This window comes from Phytophthora parasitica (assembly GCF_000247585.1).
Source record: "Phytophthora parasitica INRA-310 unplaced genomic scaffold supercont2.69, whole genome shotgun sequence".
NCBI lineage: Eukaryota > Oomycota > Peronosporomycetes > Peronosporales > Peronosporaceae > Phytophthora > Phytophthora nicotianae.
Genome location: NW_008649055.1, coordinates 216,719 through 235,372, shown reverse-complemented (window position 1 = coordinate 235,372; position 18,654 = coordinate 216,719). Strand labels below are relative to the sequence as shown.

At 50.2% G+C, this 18,654-nt stretch overlaps 11 protein-coding genes across 17 annotated transcripts; 7 read left to right on the top strand and 4 right to left on the bottom strand.

The window, feature by feature from the left end:
- Positions 1 to 59: 59 nt before the first annotated feature.
- PPTG_17629 (hypothetical protein) lies at positions 60 to 2,472 on the top strand. Of its 6 annotated transcripts, XM_008915300.1 has the most exons (13): positions 60 to 246; positions 328 to 411; positions 480 to 676; positions 744 to 943; positions 1,018 to 1,210; positions 1,272 to 1,317; positions 1,391 to 1,463; positions 1,538 to 1,637; positions 1,704 to 1,767; positions 1,833 to 1,978; positions 2,051 to 2,093; positions 2,157 to 2,213; positions 2,282 to 2,472. In XM_008915300.1, the coding sequence occupies exons 1-13, from the start codon at positions 85 to 87 to the stop codon at positions 2,396 to 2,398; spliced, it is 1,482 nt and encodes a 493-aa protein (XP_008913548.1). In that variant the 5' UTR covers positions 60 to 84; the 3' UTR covers positions 2,399 to 2,472. The 6 variants fall into 6 exon arrangements, with proteins under 6 accessions (XP_008913548.1, XP_008913550.1, XP_008913547.1 ...); XM_008915302.1 differs by having other exon boundaries at positions 2,051 to 2,213; XM_008915299.1 differs by having other exon boundaries at positions 60 to 411.
- A 219-nt stretch (positions 2,473 to 2,691) lies between these two features.
- On the top strand, positions 2,692 to 4,471 carry PPTG_17628 (hypothetical protein). Its single transcript, XM_008915298.1, has 4 exons — positions 2,692 to 3,896; positions 3,967 to 4,037; positions 4,106 to 4,205; positions 4,278 to 4,471. The coding sequence occupies exons 1-4, from the start codon at positions 2,922 to 2,924 to the stop codon at positions 4,359 to 4,361; spliced, it is 1,230 nt and encodes a 409-aa protein (XP_008913546.1). The 5' UTR covers positions 2,692 to 2,921; the 3' UTR covers positions 4,362 to 4,471.
- PPTG_17627 (hypothetical protein) lies at positions 4,387 to 5,841 on the bottom strand. Its single transcript, XM_008915297.1, has one exon. It carries the CDS (start codon positions 5,750 to 5,752, stop codon positions 4,589 to 4,591), a length of 1,164 nt encoding a protein of 387 aa, XP_008913545.1. The 5' UTR covers positions 5,753 to 5,841; the 3' UTR covers positions 4,387 to 4,588.
- Positions 5,842 to 5,968: 127 nt separating this feature from the next.
- PPTG_17626 lies at positions 5,969 to 8,226 on the top strand. 2 transcript variants are annotated; one of them, XM_008915295.1, is made up of 6 exons: positions 5,969 to 6,796; positions 6,865 to 6,979; positions 7,039 to 7,359; positions 7,427 to 7,509; positions 7,574 to 7,870; positions 7,962 to 8,226. In XM_008915295.1, the coding sequence occupies exons 1-4, from the start codon at positions 6,021 to 6,023 to the stop codon at positions 7,481 to 7,483; spliced, it is 1,269 nt and encodes a 422-aa protein (XP_008913543.1). In that variant the 5' UTR covers positions 5,969 to 6,020; the 3' UTR covers positions 7,484 to 7,509; positions 7,574 to 7,870; positions 7,962 to 8,226. The 2 variants fall into 2 exon arrangements, with proteins under 2 accessions (XP_008913543.1, XP_008913544.1); XM_008915296.1 differs by having other exon boundaries at positions 7,039 to 7,509.
- On the bottom strand, positions 7,615 to 9,031 carry PPTG_17625 (hypothetical protein; the record flags this gene model as incomplete). The annotated part of the gene is made up of 4 exons (XM_008915294.1): positions 7,615 to 8,004; positions 8,076 to 8,120; positions 8,184 to 8,387; positions 8,795 to 9,031. 4 exons carry the CDS (start codon positions 9,029 to 9,031, stop codon positions 7,615 to 7,617), a joined length of 876 nt encoding a protein of 291 aa, XP_008913542.1.
- A 171-nt stretch (positions 9,032 to 9,202) lies between these two features.
- Positions 9,203 to 10,234, top strand: PPTG_17624 (hypothetical protein; the record flags this gene model as incomplete). Its single annotated transcript, XM_008915293.1, has 3 exons — positions 9,203 to 9,677; positions 9,748 to 10,090; positions 10,174 to 10,234. The coding sequence occupies 3 exons, from the start codon at positions 9,203 to 9,205 to the stop codon at positions 10,232 to 10,234; spliced, it is 879 nt and encodes a 292-aa protein (XP_008913541.1).
- PPTG_17623 (hypothetical protein) lies at positions 9,840 to 11,151 on the bottom strand. Its single transcript, XM_008915292.1, has 2 exons — positions 11,043 to 11,151; positions 9,840 to 10,977 (listed from the first exon to the last, which is right to left on the bottom strand). Exon 2 carries the CDS (start codon positions 10,714 to 10,716, stop codon positions 10,309 to 10,311), a length of 408 nt encoding a protein of 135 aa, XP_008913540.1. The 5' UTR covers positions 10,717 to 10,977; positions 11,043 to 11,151; the 3' UTR covers positions 9,840 to 10,308.
- A 1,033-nt stretch (positions 11,152 to 12,184) lies between these two features.
- Positions 12,185 to 13,634, top strand: PPTG_17622 (hypothetical protein). Its single transcript, XM_008915291.1, has one exon. The coding sequence runs from the start codon at positions 12,381 to 12,383 to the stop codon at positions 13,566 to 13,568; it is 1,188 nt and encodes a 395-aa protein (XP_008913539.1). The 5' UTR covers positions 12,185 to 12,380; the 3' UTR covers positions 13,569 to 13,634.
- On the bottom strand, positions 13,452 to 14,814 carry PPTG_17621 (hypothetical protein). Its single transcript, XM_008915290.1, has 4 exons — positions 14,647 to 14,814; positions 14,179 to 14,577; positions 13,906 to 14,108; positions 13,452 to 13,833 (listed from the first exon to the last, which is right to left on the bottom strand). Exons 1-4 carry the CDS (start codon positions 14,770 to 14,772, stop codon positions 13,674 to 13,676), a joined length of 888 nt encoding a protein of 295 aa, XP_008913538.1. The 5' UTR covers positions 14,773 to 14,814; the 3' UTR covers positions 13,452 to 13,673.
- Positions 14,815 to 14,905: 91 nt separating this feature from the next.
- PPTG_17620 (hypothetical protein) lies at positions 14,906 to 16,559 on the top strand. The gene is made up of 4 exons (XM_008915289.1): positions 14,906 to 15,223; positions 15,288 to 15,340; positions 15,409 to 15,605; positions 15,691 to 16,559. Exons 1-4 carry the CDS (start codon positions 14,948 to 14,950, stop codon positions 16,428 to 16,430), a joined length of 1,266 nt encoding a protein of 421 aa, XP_008913537.1. The 5' UTR covers positions 14,906 to 14,947; the 3' UTR covers positions 16,431 to 16,559.
- A 1,216-nt stretch (positions 16,560 to 17,775) lies between these two features.
- Positions 17,776 to 17,916, top strand: PPTG_24119 (hypothetical protein; the record flags this gene model as incomplete). The annotated part of the gene is made up of 1 exon (XM_008915288.1): positions 17,776 to 17,916. The coding sequence occupies one exon, from the start codon at positions 17,776 to 17,778 to the stop codon at positions 17,914 to 17,916; it is 141 nt and encodes a 46-aa protein (XP_008913536.1).
- Positions 17,917 to 18,654: the final 738 nt, after the last annotated feature.

The following is an 18,654-nucleotide window of genomic DNA, read 5'->3' as shown; positions in this document are numbered from 1 at the left end:
GTGGACCACATCAACTAGATAAAGTACCGTTATTCATATCTCCTCGGATTCCATGTCACTGTTTTTTTTTTTTTGCCAGTCAAAATGCTGCGGTGGAGAGCTACTCGCTCGGTGCCGTGGCGCCACTCACATCGCGCGTTGTCGTCGCGTCAGGCGGCGCAGCTGGAGACACAAGTGCTGGAGAAGCTTCGCGGTGTCTCTGACGGATTGGGGCTGGGCGACATTGTGTCGCTGGGCCGCGTCAAGGTGAAGCGACAGCAGATTGACACATCGTTGACTCATTTCATGCCTCGAAGTCCCTCATTCGTTTGTTATTCTTTGTTTCAGGAGCTGCGCGTTGTTCCAGAGGCCGGCAAAGTTTCATGCAAGATCGAGACGCCGTCTCCGGCGCTGATGGAGCTGGCGCAACAGGTTCGGCAATGGAGGCGCTGGCATTGTTACGATACTCACACAGTTATTATTTGTATTGATGTTATCAGTGGCAGAAGGAGGCGGAACTAGCCGTGAACAAATTGGACTGGGTCAAAGATACGGACTTTGAGATCTCCAAGTCGCGACCACGCAATGCTCGTGCTGGCCGCTTCTCGTCGCTGGCTCACGTGTCGGACATCATTGCAGTGTCCAGTTGCAAAGGCGGCGTTGGCAAGTCTACGGTGGCAGTGAATCTCGCCTTTAGGTGGAGTGACTGCAGATAGAACGCGGGTATTGATACTAGATTACTAACTTATTGGTGTGGTTTGCAGCCTTGCGAAACGTGGTGCTCGAGTGGGAATTCTGGACGCTGACATCTATGGACCGAGTTTGCCTACTATGGTCTCGCCTGAAGACTGCACTATTCGCCAGTCAAAGAAGATAAAGAATTTTGTCGAACCGGTGGACTACGAGGGCGTCAAGTGTATGTCTTTCGGCTTCGTGAACCAACGTGCTGCTCCTGGTGCGGGAGGTACGTTGTGTCTGGTTGCTGGTATATCTATCTGAATTATTTTTTAACTTGGACCGATTACTTGGCTCGAACAGGAGTCGGAGCTGCAGTGATGCGTGGTCCCATGGTCTCAAAACTGGTCGACCAGCTCATTCTCGGCACCGAGTGGGGCGATCTTGACTACCTGGTGGTGGATATGCCACCTGGAACGGGAGACATTCAGATCTCACTTTCGCAACAAATGGCTATCTCAGCTGCAGTTGTCGTGACAACGCCGCAGAGACTCAGGTATGTGCATCAGTTTCTACCCTCCAGAATCACCATACCTAACGTTGTGTTTATTTTTCAGCTTCGTCGACGTAGAGAAAGGAATCGCGATGTTTGAAGATCTAAAGGTGCTACCAATCATGATGTGATATCGAATGGGTCTTCTCCGTAGTCGCTAACACAGTTCTGATGATGATTCAGGTGAAAACGGCGGCTGTGGTGGAGAACATGTCCTACTTCGACTGCTCCCATGGACAGCGACACTATCCGTTCGGTCAGTATTTCTTCAATTTATGGTTATTGGCTTTGCGGTTTTGTATTCATTCCTTATTTTATGCAATCGCGCAGGCCCGGGCCATACCCAGGAGCTTGTTGACAAGTGCAACATGAAAAATGTGTTCAAGCTGCCAATCTCGGAGCAATTTAGCGCATCGGCAGACTCTGGACGGTGCGTTTAGTACCAGGTATAACCAGTGATATTCGAGCTAACATGGCCGATCTCCCTGTGGTGCAGGCCATTCGTTCTCTCTGGATTATCCCCTGAAGAAGAGAAGACGTACGACTCGCTAGCGACCACAGTGAGTCCTTGCGCAACTGGACGTGTCAAGTATAACCGGGCTTGTACTAACTGCAGTCGTTTTAGGTTGCCAAGGAACTGGTGGTTTTGAAGCACAACGTTCGCTTGGCGCCCGAGCTTCTCTATGACACGAATCGCGGCATTGTTCTCCGCTTGTACAGTTTGAACGAGGCGAAGGAGGCTGTGCTTCACCCAGCGGATCTCCGAGCTCAGTAAGTGAATACCCTTAGCCGCTGACCTGGCTACTGTTGCATACTGATGTACGATTTGCTTGTTTTGTGTAGATGCCGCTGTGCTCAATGTATCGATGAGTTCACAGGAGAGCAGGTATTGTTACGTGATGAGATAAAACCCTTTGGTATCCCGACTTGACGCCTTTTTGTTGTGCAGATCTTGGACCCAGCTACGGTTCCAGACGATATTCATCCCACCGCAGTTGAGCGGAAGGTAAAGTCACAGTGGATTTCTTCTCTCTTTTGCTTCAACAACTGGCATTAACAGGGTCACTTCGACAGGGTAACTATGCTTTTGCGGTCACGTGGAGTGATGGCCATACTTCGTCACTCTACACGTACGACGCCATCACAGCACTAATCTCTGAGTACGCACCCAAACCAACCGAACAGCAATAGAGCAACAATTTAGGAAACCTAGACAAACATTGATGCTCCAACAAGGCATGTCCAATACTTTGTTCCTTCCCAAATGTGATCAAAGGTGCTTACACTTGTCAGGATCGCGATACCTGTACAGGAAAGTTGGTGGTTCTTCGGATACGAGTCACTTCAAATACCACGTTCAAGAGCTGGATCGGCCAGAAGTGTTACTCATTCTCTATTGTCTGAACCGAAGTTTGTCCGGCACAAGCCACGTGGTAGGAAAATGTGGCTAGAGTGGCAAATCGTTCCACACATTTGAGGAGGCGAAGTGGTGACCAAGAATAGCAGTGCTCGAGCCGTAAGGTTTACCAACATGATGCCTAACACCAACGTCATGGAGCCAGCAAGGAGCAAGCATGAGCGGAAGCGCCAGGAATATCCTTGCCACCGGCATTAATCGTCCTTGCCTCTGTGTCTTGGCAACGGAGGAACCGAACGAAAGGAATGGCACAACGCAATTTCCAACGAGCCTCACCACTAACACTTCTAGTCCAAGATGTCTGCGTGTGATCTCGGTACCGATGGCCTCGTCCTCTCCACTGTGAGTCTGCATATCGACAATATCGTTCCCCACAACTCCATCACCTCCATCGAAGCTCAGAAGGCTGCAGCCGAATCGGTTGCCAACTCAATTGACAAACCCTCGAATGGGAGTCCCAAGCAACTCCCAACTCTCAGCAGGCAGGATTCGTGGGCGCACCTACAGATCAAAGACCGTATGCAGTGGATGGAACACTTCAAGCAAAACAAGCGTGGTGGGTTGATCTTCCAAGACCGAGAGACGCTCAAGAAGCAGCAGGGGGTCGTCAAAGAGGTCATGATGCAAGTCGGTTCGCAACTTTTATCAGGCAAACTGGCCGTGCGAATCTCACTGCCAATTCGCATCTTCGAGCCTCGATCGCTACTTGAACGTGTAGCAGACGGATGGAACTATGCTCCTACTGTGCTCAAGAAGGCAGCACTCAGTGGTTCGGATCCGATTGAACGGATGAAGTTTGTGATGGCGTTTGTATCGGGTGGTCTGCACTTCTGTGTCGGTCAGTTGAAGCCGTTCAACCCCATCTTAGGAGAGACCTATGAGGCCACGTATCCTGACGGCACACAAGTGATCATGGAGCATGTAAGCCACCACCCCATCAAATCTGCGTTCACAGTTGTGGGTCCTAAAGGGCTCTACAGAATGTCCGGAGTCTACGAGTTCGAATCAGTCTCGACTCGTAATTCTCTGACCAACTACCAGAACGGATCGGCAACAATCACATTCCACGATGGAGTGGTCATCACGTTCACGATGCCCCAGATCAAGATGAGTGGCGTCCTATTTGGAGACCGAGTGGTGGAAATCGGTGGTTCTTCAAAGTTCGAGGACTCTACCAACCGCCTTGTGGGCGAACTCAACTTTGACGCGAACAACAGTTTCTTGAAAAAGTCACAGAGCGACGACATCAAGGGATGCATCTACCCCGCAAAGGTGAGAACAGTTTAATACGTAATTTTGCAAGACTGGTGGCTGAGTGTTGTTCTGTATTGACTTCTCACAGAAATCTGCCAAGCATGCAGTGGCGACTGTAAATGGTTCGTGGCTATCGCACCTCCAGTTCGACGGCAGGACGTAAGTGAATTGAGCATTTGTATGAGAATGCTGTGAGACGACTAACCGGAAATGTTGCTTTGTTGCAGTTATTGGCACGTGGAGTCTGAGCCAGCGTTTGAACACACACCCGTCGATAATCCGCTCCCGTCGGACGTACGCTATCGCGAGGATATCATCGCCTTGAAGGTTAGTGGAGAATGTCCACGCTTCAAATGAAATATAGCATACTAACAGGAAATTAATGTTGACATGCAATAGAACGGCGATGAAGAGTTGGCGCAGTCCGAGAAGTTGCGACTAGAAGCTCTGCAGCGAGCGGATCTCAAGATGCGCGAGGCCTGAACTATTTAACATGCGTGTACACATTGCACAAAGTTCATCAAAGTGTCTGAATGCTCTCTATTGTGAAGCGATTAATGGCGGAAGAAATATATCCAACATGCAAAAAAGCTATATCAATATGGAAAATGTCCTGAGGAGAGCTCAAGAGCTTACTCTTCTCACTAATCGGGTCACCTGGCTCCATGTACTCGTGCCAGGATAGTGTATGGGCTACCAAAGCCGGACGCTTACTTCTGCTTCTTGAGCTTCTTCTCGTCCTCCTCGGCGGCGTGTTGCTGCGCGAACTGCTCGATGCACGAGATGGCAAAGTAGGCGATGAAGGCCACCATGATCCATGAGCCCAGCTGGGACACCAGACTGCTGCTAGAAGCCGCCGCCGTACCAGCGTGCTCTGCTGCGGCCTTACTCTGCGCTGAGTGGAACTTCTCGCGGCATTCAAATAAGAACTCGCTAACACGGGAGCCAAGTCCCCACTCCTCGGGAGTTACACGTCCGATAAAGGCCTCCACACGCTTGAGATGCGCGTCCGTGAAGATGGTGATGAAGAACGCGGCTTGCATGTTGACCTTGATAAGTGCCTTGCCGATGAGTGTAGCACCGAAGAACGTCCAAAAGGGCATGAGGAAGTGTCCGCAGCAGATACCACAGAGGTCGAAGGCCATGTTGGGCCAGGCAGACATGAGCAGCACACCCCAGAAGCCGTGTTTCTCCAGGAACCGGATCATCCAGTCCTTCATGCTGTTCATGAGGTTGTACTGGGACTTGGACTCGGCGATCTCCTCGAACTCCTCGTTACGCTGTCCAGCCAGCTTAGCGGCGCGACTGAGTGCGTAAGGAGGGATCTCACCAGCTGCAGTGCCTGCGCCCCAGAGCATGCAGGGCAGGAAAACCTTCCAGAAGATGGCGGAGAACGTGACAGTGGAGACCTCGGGGACGTTGTTGCAGTTGGCTTCGAAAGGGTGGAACCACATGTGGTGGCGACTGTCAAAGTCCAGAGATTTACATTCTTCTGCGCCCTGCACCACGAGAAAAATGTGGGGGAAGAGGAACAGGATGCCCGAGTGCATTCCCGTGCCCAACCCCACACTCGAGAGCACGCCCAGACCGACCCACCAGACCACGAACTTGACCGTTTCATTGAATTCATCCAGAAGCTGGCGGTGAGGCCCGTCACGACTCGAAGCCACGAGCCACAGCACAAGCAGCGGCAGTAACACGAAACGCGTGGCACGACTGCGTTGCACGCGTAGCGCTAACCACTTGAGGAAGCGCAAGAACACGACGCTGAAGTGGTACAGCACGCTAAAAGGGCGACGGAAGAGCGTGAGCTTCTTGCGTTCCTGTCGCAGCTGTTCAGCCAGGGCCGCCGTGTCGTCCGAGCTGCTCGCCATGAGTCTCCGCTAGGCTTCTGTTGGGTCCGGCAGATAAGGGAATGACGAGGCAAATGCCACGTCGCCACGGTTGTGATTGGTCAAAAGCGACAAGGCTTTTGGTTTTGACATGCCTTACGAATCTTAAGAGTAAGGAAACATCATTTTTCACAAGTCATTTTAGACTTTCAAATCCGTTTGACAAATCTAATTGTGCAAGGTTATAAGGTTGTATGGAGCGGTAAGAGTCGCGTAACCGATCCATGTGGTTGTTGAAGTGGACGAGCTTATGGGGATCGAGGGCGAGGACGCGGCGGCGAAGGAGCTGCTGGAGCGCGCACGACGACTGTGTCTGGCTGCGAGGCAGTTTGAGCTGCCGGTGATACTGGGTCTCAGGAGCGATGTCATCGAACGGGAAGAGAGCGAAAGAGCGACTCCAGAGGACGGAGAGGGCGATCGAACACGTCCAAACAGCAGCAAACGCTCTCAACGGTCTTCGGACGAGAAGCTACCACCGATTTATATTGCACTACCAACTGCTGCATTGACTAAAAAGCACAAGAAATCTGTCAACCAGATCGAAGATCAGGATACAAAGCTATTGGAGAGGGCTCGGCGACTTGGCGAGGAGAAATCAAAGATGGAGCGGGAGTTGAAGAAGGTCAAGCAAGCACAAGAGCGCGCACAGGCTCGAATTGCAAGAATGAATCAAATTGAGCAACAGCAGGCACGACAAACAGCCGAACAGCAGCAATTTGCCGCGTGGAGTGCAGAGGAATGTGCTGAGAAGATAAAGAGAGCGCAGGAAAGTCGACGTCGGGCAAAGGAACGCATTCGAATGAAGCGTCAAGAGAAGATGCCAGACGTAACACCACCAAACACTACGCCTGGGAAACTGAACGAGGCGAAATCTTTCCACAAGATGCCCATTAAACGACGGCAAGTGGGTGGGCCGGAAAGGAATGAAGATATTGATGCGAAGCAGCAGCTTACTGAAAGAAAGCTCCGACAGGAAACAGCAGCGCGCTTGCGTCGAATGAAGCAGTTAGCTGATAGCCAAAAACGGTGAGTGGTTTGGCCTGCCGCGGTGAGTTTTCTGTGTTGATCTTCTTATGAATGTGCTTATAATGCAGCCAAGAGCAGCAAGAGTTCGAGCAAAGTCTACAAAGGTATAGAAACAAGCTAAGAGAGATGGATCGCGTTGCGAAGGCCTTGATTAAGCAGCCGTCCCTACCTGACATTAACGAGGTAAGCAATTGATTGATAGAGTAGTTTTCATGCCGTAGTGATCTTACATCCGTTTGTAGCCTACTCTTCTCGAGCCACAGGAGGCCAGCGAGGAGAGAGCACCATTTTCAACGAATTCCGGACGCTCCAGTCCAGTTCAAGATGGATTGGTGTCAACAACGTCAAGTGTAAACCAAGAGCGAGAACCATCTTCGAATACAGATGAACTGAATAATGCACCCAGTCCAGAGAGTCGTCCTGATGAAATTGGGGCATCGTCACCTCGAATAACAGAAGCAAATACTCGGCGAACGAAGACCAGATGCAAGCTGCCAGCGTGGAAGCGACCACCGGTTCCTATGCAACCTGTGAAGTGTTATTCGTACAAAGCGATTCTCCCGGTAGGCTAAGTGGCCATCAAAATCTTTGTACGTAGCTGATTATTCTATTATGTATGTGGTTCTACAGCCGTACTCGCGGGCATCACTGACAGCTCCAGGGCATTCAAGAGCAGCTATCTTGTAATCTTCTGAAACGCGCATTGGATCACAGTAAGTTTACTTTATGCTTAATTGCGTTGAGCTAGCATAGTCGCTAACTATGCTGCGAATTCAGTAAAATGTCGCGGTAATTCAAATAATCATGAACGTGTATTTTCATTTGGCTGATCGTGCAGCCTTGCGCTTTGCTTCCAGTTCTAACTGCGCTCTCTTAGTTTTGGAGTCGCCATTTGGCGTGTAATTGCGGTCGAGGAAGGTTTGCTTGTTGTTTTTCATCGCGATCTGCTTCTCATACGGCAACTGCTTGACCGACTTGTTTATCTTGAGTCGATTAGTCGCTTCAGCCGCCATCTGAGCGTAGATTTGTTCCTGTCTTTCTGCTTGAGCACGCGAGGTTTCAGCCATTCGGGAGGTAAAGCTGTGCTCAATATCCCCCCACGCATTCAGAAAGCGAAACTCGACGCCACACATTTGACACTTTTTCTTCTTGTCCTTGAATTCAGAGTACGATTGCGGAAGACCACACTTTGGACAAGCCTTCTTATCCTGTTGCAAAAATCACGAAAAGAATCTTGGAAACCGTATCAAAAAAAAAGAAAACAGACAAATTCACGTACCAAACGTGCGTTATAGTCATTCTCGCCTCGACTTAAATCAAGTTTCTACAAACCATTAGCACGAATGGTAAGCAATTGTTATACAAATTTGAGCTCCAGATTCCACACTTTTTGGCGATTCCTTTCTGCCGCTTCCATCCGAGAAATAAAGCTTTGACTCGAGTCTCCGCCATCGTCAAAGTCGTCTCTGGAAGATCCTGCACGTTGAGTTTTCTTACGTATTTGGAAACGACAGTGCTGCTCTTCGTCGTCAGTGGCAAATTTCCGAGGTGTTGTCTTCTTGGATGGTTCTGACAGGGTTTCAATTCGTTTCTGCAACAAGTATGTGGCGATAAAAGTAATGTGTTAAGCACCTGAATGCGTTCACTGCAAATTCATCTTCTCGTACTCCGATAGTTCCTGGAATATTACGAGCTTTAGTACACTTGATTGGCGCGGCAGGGCAAGACATGATCCTTACTAGGTGAGGTGGCTACCACCTTATGCCTCAGCTTCTCGATAGTTTTGGTGGCTGTTGCGGCCTTTAACAGTTTTTCCTCGTATATTGCAGATTTCTTGACCCCTGTCAAAACACTTGCTCCAGCAGTTCTGGCACTTAACGCACTGCGTGAGATGGTCGTGATACCGTCTTGGCTTTTGTAAACACCAGTGGATGAAGTCAAACTTGTCGCTGATGGAGATTTAACAAGCGAGTTCTTTGAGTCGGTAAGTGTTGTTACCCTCGGTGAGAGCCTCGCAGACACTTTTGCTGGTTCCTTTGCTTGGTTGGTTTTGGAATCTGTGGCTGTTGCAGGTACTGACGTTTCTGTCGGCTGTAGACGTCCTTCTACTTGCTGAATAGACTGCACTTTGGCTAGCATCTCGGCCAGTTCGGCATCTTCGCTCTCATCGACATCGTCATCGTTAAGATACGCGTTCGCGTAGCTGTCATCTCCATCTTCGCCATCGTTCTCCATTTCATTAGTGAATTCGGTTTCGACTGAACAGTGACTATTTCTGCCCAAGCAAAGAAAACAACCAACTAAGTTATCTCAACTCCATTGAAGCCAAATAAACGACAAACGCTGTGTTACAGAATGCTAACAAAACAGGATGTGGATCACTTGAAGTCTCAGGTGGAGTTCGCGATGGAGGTCTTGCTACGAGCTGCAGACGAGCGCATCAGCTGGAACTCTACAACCCCAGACGCATCAAAGTATGTGTTCTTACCTGGTATTTACACAACCGTGGCACCCCAAACTGCTCCAACACAGCCACAACATCAAGAGGATGGCACACATGATTTGACCAAGATAGCTCCCCTCAAGTCTGCATTGTCAATTCGGTCCTCGATAGCTCAACTACCGTCATCACCTACTCCAGTGGTGACTGATTCCGCTAGTGAAGGCGACGGGAGTAAGATCCGGATTATACTTCATGGTGACAATACGTTCGAGTACGTGTGGACTATGAAGCGTAGCGGTGTTCGTGCGATGGAGTTTGCAGTGGAAATGGAAGGAAGATGGACCAAACCGGTGCTGAATCGGACTCGGAGAGGCCAGGAAGACCAACGTGTCATCCTCTCCGCACAGCGAATCCGCTTCCAACGGTTGTCGAGCTATGGTAGGCTGTCGAATTTCAAGACGAATAATATGCTTGTAAAGTCTCTTACTTATTACTGCTTTGCCCGCAGACACGGAGACCCAAACCTGGAAATTGTGTCTAAGAACGCTTACACGTCACGGTTCCGACTGGGCTAATGTCGGATTAACCGAGCGTGGCGTGCCTCCTATAGTCATGACCTTCCAGTGTTTGACTGGGTGTTTAGAAAGCACAGGTGCCGCTCTTCCTGCTCAGATTTTGTCGAATTCACCTGCATGTCGTATCCTGGCGGGTCTCACAAAGAAGATCGCCAACAAGCTGGGAGCACCCGTGGACGTGATGACCGAAAAATGGTTACCAGCTCGGGGTGTGCGCCTAGCTCTGACTGAGGACGCTGGAGGCGTGAAAGTCAAGCAGTTCAACCCTTTCTACTGGTACGTTGATTGTCTTCGAGCTTTTCGTCCTCGAACACGAAAGAAAGGCATATATCTAACAGTTGACCTCTCTGACTGTTTAGCCTAGCAGACACACTGCGTAGCAACTGTCAGTCGGAGCCATTTCCGTCAACCAGTGCTTAAAACATGCTGCCAGTCCATTTTGCTCGCCGATTCGATGCCTTGCACTCCACTCAACTCCCCAGAACGTGATGCCGCTACGTTTCCTTGCAGTGGCTGCTTTTAGGAGTTGAAAAGCTAACAACGATTAGTGCGGTACAACGCAAATGACCAATGTAAAAGAGTTTAAAAATCTTGCTCTCAATAGGAAAACCTGTATGCGCCATCGGGTAGTGATGACATGGGAGAATCTCAAATGAAAACCCCGAAACTCTAGGCATGTTTGCGCTCATCCTTGTTCTTGGGCATGACACGACGCAGCACGGGAGTGAGCACGCCGTAGATGACAAGTGTGAGAACGGGCATGACGAGCAGCCACATGTAGATGGCGTGCAGCAGTGTGAAGCGGAACTGCAGTAGTGTGTTGATGGTGTCTGTCTTGATGTCCTCCATGAAGCTACCCATGGCGAACTCGCCTTCTCCCTCGCCTCCTCCAAAGACCGCATTACCGTAGTAGCTGCAACAATCAGGACAAGGTCAATACTTGATCTCTTTACGGAGATAGAGGCAGTATCCAGCGCACATGAAGACGGGGACGGACGCGATATTGAGCGGTGTAACGAGATAGTTAGTGAGCATGGCGGCCACAGGATTCAGACGGAAGAGGAAGATAGCGGCCATGACGGGCACCGTCGTAACGCCAGGAATGGGGAAGATTCCTCCTGAGATGCCAAAGGCCATGGCCAAAGCGATGCTGCTGGGCGAGGCTGTCAGCAGAGCAATAATGCGCTTAGCATGGGACCATGGTATAAGGACAGGCATTGAGGCATACCGCCAGACTTGAGCAGCTTGACGACCGGGGCCTTGACCTTTTGCTCGAAGAAGGCGCTCATTGTTGGCTTCCTGCAGCTACGTCACAATTTCCGTTATGAACAGCAGCGCTGGATACTCCGACGATGTAACCACAATGTAACCTCATCGTAACCCTTCAGGTTGCAAATTGTCTTGCCATGGGAAGCGTGAAGACCATACGTCGCTCCTGGCGTTAAGCGTTAAGGTGATCGATACATGTAGCTCGAAGAACGGAATCATGTAGAAAGGTTAAGAGTATGACGTAAAATAGAGAATCAGGGTGTTCATGAATTTTTTTAGAGAACGTTGTTTAAACGTAAAATGTCAATTGCTGCGAGTTTGACACCAACTGCCCGGCCTATAGCTCCTCCTTTCCCTCAACGATCGCTGTTCTTCGCGTCTTGTTCATCTTTCGTCTACTCTAGCATCGTGCTCATTATCTTAATCGTCAAGACCATGAGCTCTTCCAGTTTTCTCTTAAGGAAAGAAACTGAACCTAAACGCCTATGGAACTCCTCAATGTGACTTTCTCTCTTTGTCGGATCTTTGTTGAGCAGCTTGGCCGAGTGGTATCCTACATTTCTGTCTCGCGCCACCGCTATATGTACAAGATTTTATACGCGCCAAACATCGGACAATATGATTGGTCAGTAAAAGTCATCACTTCAACTTGAAGTGATCTATCTAATCGCCGAACCTCAGACCAAGTCGAAGTCGTAGACTTTGTTGGCCCAGGCCCCGTCCGTCACGATCCCGCCGTGGACGACGGAGCATCAATTCTTGCACCTGAAGGTGGCGGTTGGAGCGTGCAGAAGTGGGGGACCGCAACTTACGGCTAAACGAGCTTAGGACGATCCGAGAGATCTACGCTAGAATACCCTGGAAGGCGTAGCAGGAATTTGTTAAACGATAGAGCTCCGAACTAAAAATTAGGTCGTAAAAACAACTTGCAGCGAAGCACTGATGCGAGCCACAGCGTACACAGCGTGCACTGCCGCCCTGGGCCAAGCGCGGAATCGCGCAGCGAATCTCTGGTCGTCTGAATGGTTGCGGAAATACGGACTGCGCATCCGTGTAGTCTTGCCAAGTTGTGACCTAGAGTCGACGGAACGACCAGAGCGTGGTCATTTTCATGATCGACAGTTCCTGATTGGAGGGAGCCACGTGCATTCGTGCAGAGCAGCGGCGGTTATTAATCGGAGTGCCGCGCGAGTGATCCGCCAGCCAGCAGTTTTTCGTACCTGTGGTTGCCTCACTGAGCCATTTGCGCCGCTCTCAACAAGCCCAGCGTATCCACCAGTCTACGTTAGCTCTAGAAATGGAGAGCCCAAGTGCTAGACCAGTGTCACTGACAACCAACTCGTCGCGGAATGCACTATGCGCGCGCTTTGCTACGCTGCGCCGCGTGCTGCGCGGAGAGGAACCGATGGATCACGTGGCAGTGGTGCTCAAGGCCTCACTTACGACGAACATTGTTATCGTCATCGTCATGACCTCAGTGGCCATTGCGAGCAACTCGCTCGCTTTGATCTCGGCATTGGTTGAGAACATGGTCGACCTGTTCGTCCAGGGGCTACTCTGGTACGCCGGTACCCGTTCGGGCAAGAAGCAGGACTACGCCAAGTACCCTGCTGGTACGTCGCGATTCGAGCCGGTGGCTATCATTGTGGCCGCGAGTGTAATGGTGCTAGCGTCGATCGTCTTCATCCACGAAGCGGCCCAGAAGCTCGTCGATGGTTTCTCGTCGGACGAGCCGGAGGCACCGAACCTCTCAGCCGCTGCTATCGCCATTGCAGTCACGGCCGTGGTCGTCAAGATCGGTCTCATGTTCTACTCCGCGTGGATCCTCAAGTCGACAGTCTCGGTCGCAGTCGAAGCTATTCACCAGGACAACTTCAATGACATGCTCAGTAACTCCTTCGCTGTTGCTGCATACATCGTCGCTGCAGTGGAGCCCAAGGCTTGGTACGTCGATCCGGCTGGTGCTATTATCATTTTCGTCTACATCATGGTGGCCTGGGGAAAGATGGCGTGGGAGCAGATCACGCAGCTTGTCGGTGTGTGTGCCAGCGAGGAGTTTATCGAAGAAGTGAAGGAACTTTGCAGCCGCCATCATCCCTCCATGGAACTCGATATTGTACGTGCCTACCACTTCGGATCGAAGTACCTCGTGGAGCTGGAGGTGGTGGTTCCGGGTGAAATGTCTGTCAAACTGGCCCATGATATCGCGCTTCAGGTGCAGTTTAAAGTGGAGAATCTGGAGGAAGTGGAACGCGCGTTCGTGCACGTGGACTACCAGGCTCGTGACTATGACGAGCACGTCGTTTCTCGCGAGGAAGACGCGCTGCTCGTATATGCTGGTTACGATGCGTCTTGCGAGTCCAGTGGCCAGTACGTGAGTGTTCCAATGGAAAACGGTGAGCCAATCCCAGTTGCTGTGGAAGTCAGTGAGACTGCGGCTCCTGGGACTCCCACGGCCACAACCTTTAGTGAGTTTAAGGGATAATACAACAAGTGCAATAGCGGCCACAGCAAGATAATGTGCAATGAAAAATCTAATTGAAGCTGTTGAGTGTTGTGCTGACTTGACACGTCCGGAAATCCGCTCGATTCATTTCTTCCTGCTGCGCTTAAGCCTCTTCTGAGCCGCGAGGAATTCCTCTTCACTGGGCTCACCAGGGTCTCGCGGTGCAGCCTCACGTTTCGATTTCTTGCCTTTTTCAGCGTATTTGGCTTCCAAGCTGCCCAGTAGTGATTCAAACCCGCGCTTCCTGCCCAGCATCAACACATTTTCAGTCAGTACAATGCTCCTTAGATGACACGTTTTGACAAGAACTCTTTACCGTTCGGTACTGAGCGCTCTGCTGCCTGATCCCTCGCCTCGCTTCTGTTGGTTGCCACGAATTTTGTTAAAAAGCTCTTCAGCCTCCCGCGCTTCCTTCTCTCGCTTCGCTTGCTTGCGCTTTTGCTCCGCTGGAGTCTCTTTCTTTTTCTTCTTCTTGGATTGCACCTTCACGTACTCGCGCCACGTCGGGAAATTCTTCACCTGATCTCATCAAATTGAAGACGTTAGGCGATCAATACACCGCCACTGCACCAACTAACACAGTACCCACCCCCTTCGCCTTGATGGCATTCTGAATCATCTCGACAAAGCGCTCTTCATCGTCGTCTGTAGACAGCATGATCGTGTCCATGATATGCTGCATTTCGCCCTCGTATTTGGTGTAGGCAGCCAGCACGTCGCGTTTCTCCTCATCCGAGTGGCGATACTCGCCCTCAAACCTAGTGATATCCTCCTTGGTGACCTTGGGGAACACACGAGCAAAGTACTGCGTCCACATCTGGAACGACGGGGACTTGTCGTCGTGGTCGTCCGACAAGATGGTGCCCGACTCGTCGTACACTGCGCGTGCCTCCTTGTCGCTCAGGATCGAGTGGATGGCACTCACAGCCTGGAACCTGCCCGTCGCCTTGGCACGCGAAGCCTCATCTCCGCGCTGTTTGTCGGGGTGCTGCGAGGTATCATGACACTGTCAGTTGGAGCTTCAACTGGCGATAAAAGTATCTTACGAAAGACGCACAAATTTCAGCGCGAGCTTACGGTACGCCCGAGTGATCTCCTTGTCGGTGGCCGAGCGCTCCACACCGAAAACTGCGTACAGGTCGCAGTCATCCCCGAACTCGGCGTGGATCAGCGCTGCTGCCATCGCTGCTCCTCTTTGTGCTGACGCACTGCGCTAAAATAGCTCCCACCAAAAAAGTGTTTCATTTGTAGAGTACACTATTGTCACACAACAATCGTGTACGAAACGCAACTGTTGACGTGCACCACGTCGAAATCTTCAACTTGGGTCGCTAGACGGCAAAAAGAAAAAAGCAAAGATGATATCGTTCGGGAGCGGAGACTTGGCGCAGGTGGCGATCGTGACGGGGGCTGGCCGCGGTCTGGGCCGTGCATGGGCACAAGCGTTAGCAGGTCGTGGCGTCCGTGTGGTAGTGAATGACAACGACGCCGACCGCTCGCTGGTGGAGGACGTTGTTCAGAGTATTCGAAGTCAAGGAGGCGTAGCTGTGGGCGATCACAACTGCGTTACGGACGGCGCCAAGATCGTTAAAACCGCAATGGACAACTTTAAGCGAGTGGACATCTTGATCAATGTATGGACAACAGCAACTTTTGTGAGAGTGCGGACACAAGGGTGATGGTCTTTTTATTGTGTAGAACGCTACGGTTATCCGCGACGGGTCCTTCCGCAAGATGACGAAGGAGAACTGGTATAGTGTGCAGAGGGATTGGGTGACAGGGATATTATCCACTTACTACTGCTGCTGCTGTCTTACAGGGACGACGTGTACCGCTCGAGTCTACTCGGCACCTTCATCGTGACTCAGGCAGTGTGGCCCATCATGCGTCAACAGAAGTACGGTCGCATCCTCAACTGCGTGTCAGGCGCTGGGCTCTACGGCAACTTCGGACAGGTCAACTACGCTGCCATGAAGATGGGGCTTGTGGGCTTCACGGTGGCGCTCAACCGCGAAGGTCTGCTTGCTGGTTGAACGAGCTTGGAAGTGGAGAATGTTGCCAGATCCTTACGCTATTGTCGTGATTTAATGCTGCATGCCAGGTATCAAGTACAACATTGCAGTGAATGCGGTGTCTCCTGTGGCCGGAACGCGCCTCACGCAGCCAGTGTGGCCCGACGACGTGTACGCCAAACTGACACCGGAGCTGACGTCGCCCATCGTCGTGTATCTGTGCCACCCGTCGTGCAAGGACAACGGTGGGCTGTTCGAGTTGGGTGGAGGCTGGGTGGGGGCTCTGCGTCTGCAACGCACACACGGTGTCGGTTTCCCCACGGACCCGATCCAGTTCACGCCCGAACTCGTGGCTGAGCAGTGGCGTGACGTCGTGGACTTCAGCCGCGTGACCCACCCAACGTCCACGCAGGACTCGTTCGAGCCCATGATGCGCAATGTGACGTCTCCACCAAAGTCTCTGACGACGTCTCGATCCAGCGAGTGCGCAGAAGTGTTCGACCGGTTGCGATCTACCTTGCAGGAGAAGGGTCAATCACTCAGCAAACAGATCTCGGGCGTGCTCGAGTGGCACATCAACAAGGAGGTCTGGACGATCACGTTGCTGAATGGCAAAGGAACGCTGTTGGAAGGACGCAATTCGCGCCTGACCCCGGACCTGCAGATTCACATGGACGAACAGGATTTCCTGGATCTGGCGGCGGGAAGACTGCGGCTGCAGCAGGCGCTAATCCGGAAGAAGCTGCGCTTGCAAGGAAACCTCAAAATGGCCATGAAGCTGCAGCCGTTCGCGGATCTGCTGCTTCAGCAGAACCAGTCGCGACTGTAATGAAGAAGGGAACGAACGAGGTCACAAGTTTACACAGACATTTATAACCAACAAATTACGAATTTTACCAGCAATAAGATGCTGTTCTTGTTGGCGTGCGTGCTCGAAAGTAATAATCGAAAACAGAAGATAACTTATGAACTTCAAGTTTTGGAGCAACTTCATGGCTTCAACCGTGTACTGTCACCTCGAATGGCTAAATCATGGTTATTGATTAGTTATTCGAGCTAGTTCGCGTCTGGCCCTGACTCATTTATAAAATTGTTTCAAGCTTCTGAGGACAATTGATATTTTAACTCCATCTTTTTTTTTGCTCACTCCATGAGACAACAAATGTTGGAGATTCGAAAGTGAGGGCCATGTACAGTGATCCGGAAAAAAAAATAAAAAAAACGAGAAAATATATGGCATAGTGGTATAAAATATTCAGTTTTTATTTTGTAACAATTTTCTTTGCTTTTTCACCATACTTTAACATGGTATGCAAAATGAAAATCTTTGGTAAGACCGGGCTTCTGACCAAATCTGCGCAAAATCCCATACTTTCTGGTCGCACGTATGTGCGCGAGCAAAGCTTCTTGCATGATTTTAGTCCGGATAGTATAAGGTGCCCTAACATGTGAAATCAAAAATTCCAGCACAGTTGTAGGGAACTCCACTGACATGTTAGTTGCTTTTACTACTGTAGACATTAACTAACAGATAGTTCAAAACTATACATGTTAGTATCATAAACAGAGGGACTGTATTACGCATAGGATGCGGTTATCTAGAAAAACGAATGAACTGTTTTGGGGATATGGTTGACATTAGTTTTCACCACCAGTCATCTATACTTTCGACGTAGCTCGGACATTGCCAGACGGGCAATCCGTGTGGACTTTAACGCGTAATGTGCTACAATTTTATCGTTTCTGATCACATTCCAAATCCTTTAAGCCCATATTTCCAAACGACTAATACTTACTACTTCGAAATAATTGTAGCTTACCTTCTTACGTACCAAGATCTGGGAGGACAAATCTTAACTTGCCTTACGCCCATTTTATGCAAATTACCTTACTTAGACTCGAAGTGCTACTGACATGTTTCCTCAAAATACTAGGCACTAACTAACAGTTCGTTAACATGTATGGTAACTAACATGCCAGTGTTAGGGAGTACCATATATTAATGCGTCCAAATATGTATTAATACTTGAGTACTTCGTAACATACATTGTGTATGAATATCACGCAATGGTCGTTGTTAGTATGCTGCGTTACTCCAGCCTTATTATATGATCGACTATATCACCGAGATCTTTGAACGACGGGTTTCCGTTTAATCTCTCGTGTAACTTCAAATGATCTCCGTCCGAGCGCAGTATGAGCATCACTTTGTAGCTCTGATTCAAAAAGACTCAGGCCCAGCGCGCTCTTTTCAACGTTTCCGGAACGCCCGTGACTTTCACAACCACGACAACATCGTGACCTACATCTTGTAGTGAATTTGTCTCCGCGCAAGAATACGTTCGAACAAGAGAGTTACCTGTTCAAGATACTTTCGATCGTTGGGGCGAAGCCGCCCCCCCCCCCCCCCCGTATAATCAAGTTACTATTTTTTTTACTTATTTACAACCTTCTTACGTGACACAAATATAAGGTTTTAGAGGGAGGTTAGGGTTTATTAGTATCATAGCGTTCCCGGGGACCGAAAAATGTGCATTTTACCTGGATACACGAACATTCTACTTTAAGAACATTCCACTGTTGTGGTAAGCAATCGTTCGAATTTCCCTTAGCATAACAGTCTTTTGGTCTCTATCGCGAGGGTTATTTTTAAGGAGACGGTTGGGAGCTAATTCCTTGGACAGCCCCCGAAATAGTCTGGGGAGCGATGATTTCTAGGAAAATTAAATAATTCGTAGGGCACAGACCCCGGCTGTCACATCCAATTAGATGACGAAGAGTCGGATTTACCAGCATGTCGGCCTAAGCAGGGGAGTAAATGGGAGACTATACCTGCAATACCCGATGTGGATCACGTAAGAAGTCGGTAAAAACTCCAGAGCCGCAGGATGCACTCATTGCAGAAGACGACGAGTCGCAACAAGATGGCATGATTCAGGGTGCTGAGTCGTGGCGACAAGGTACAACTACAGGTAGACCTTAAGGGGCCAAGCTGTATGTGGCTGCGGAGCGGTGGAGCTGGCAAAGTCCAAGAATAGCATGAGGGAAGGAGA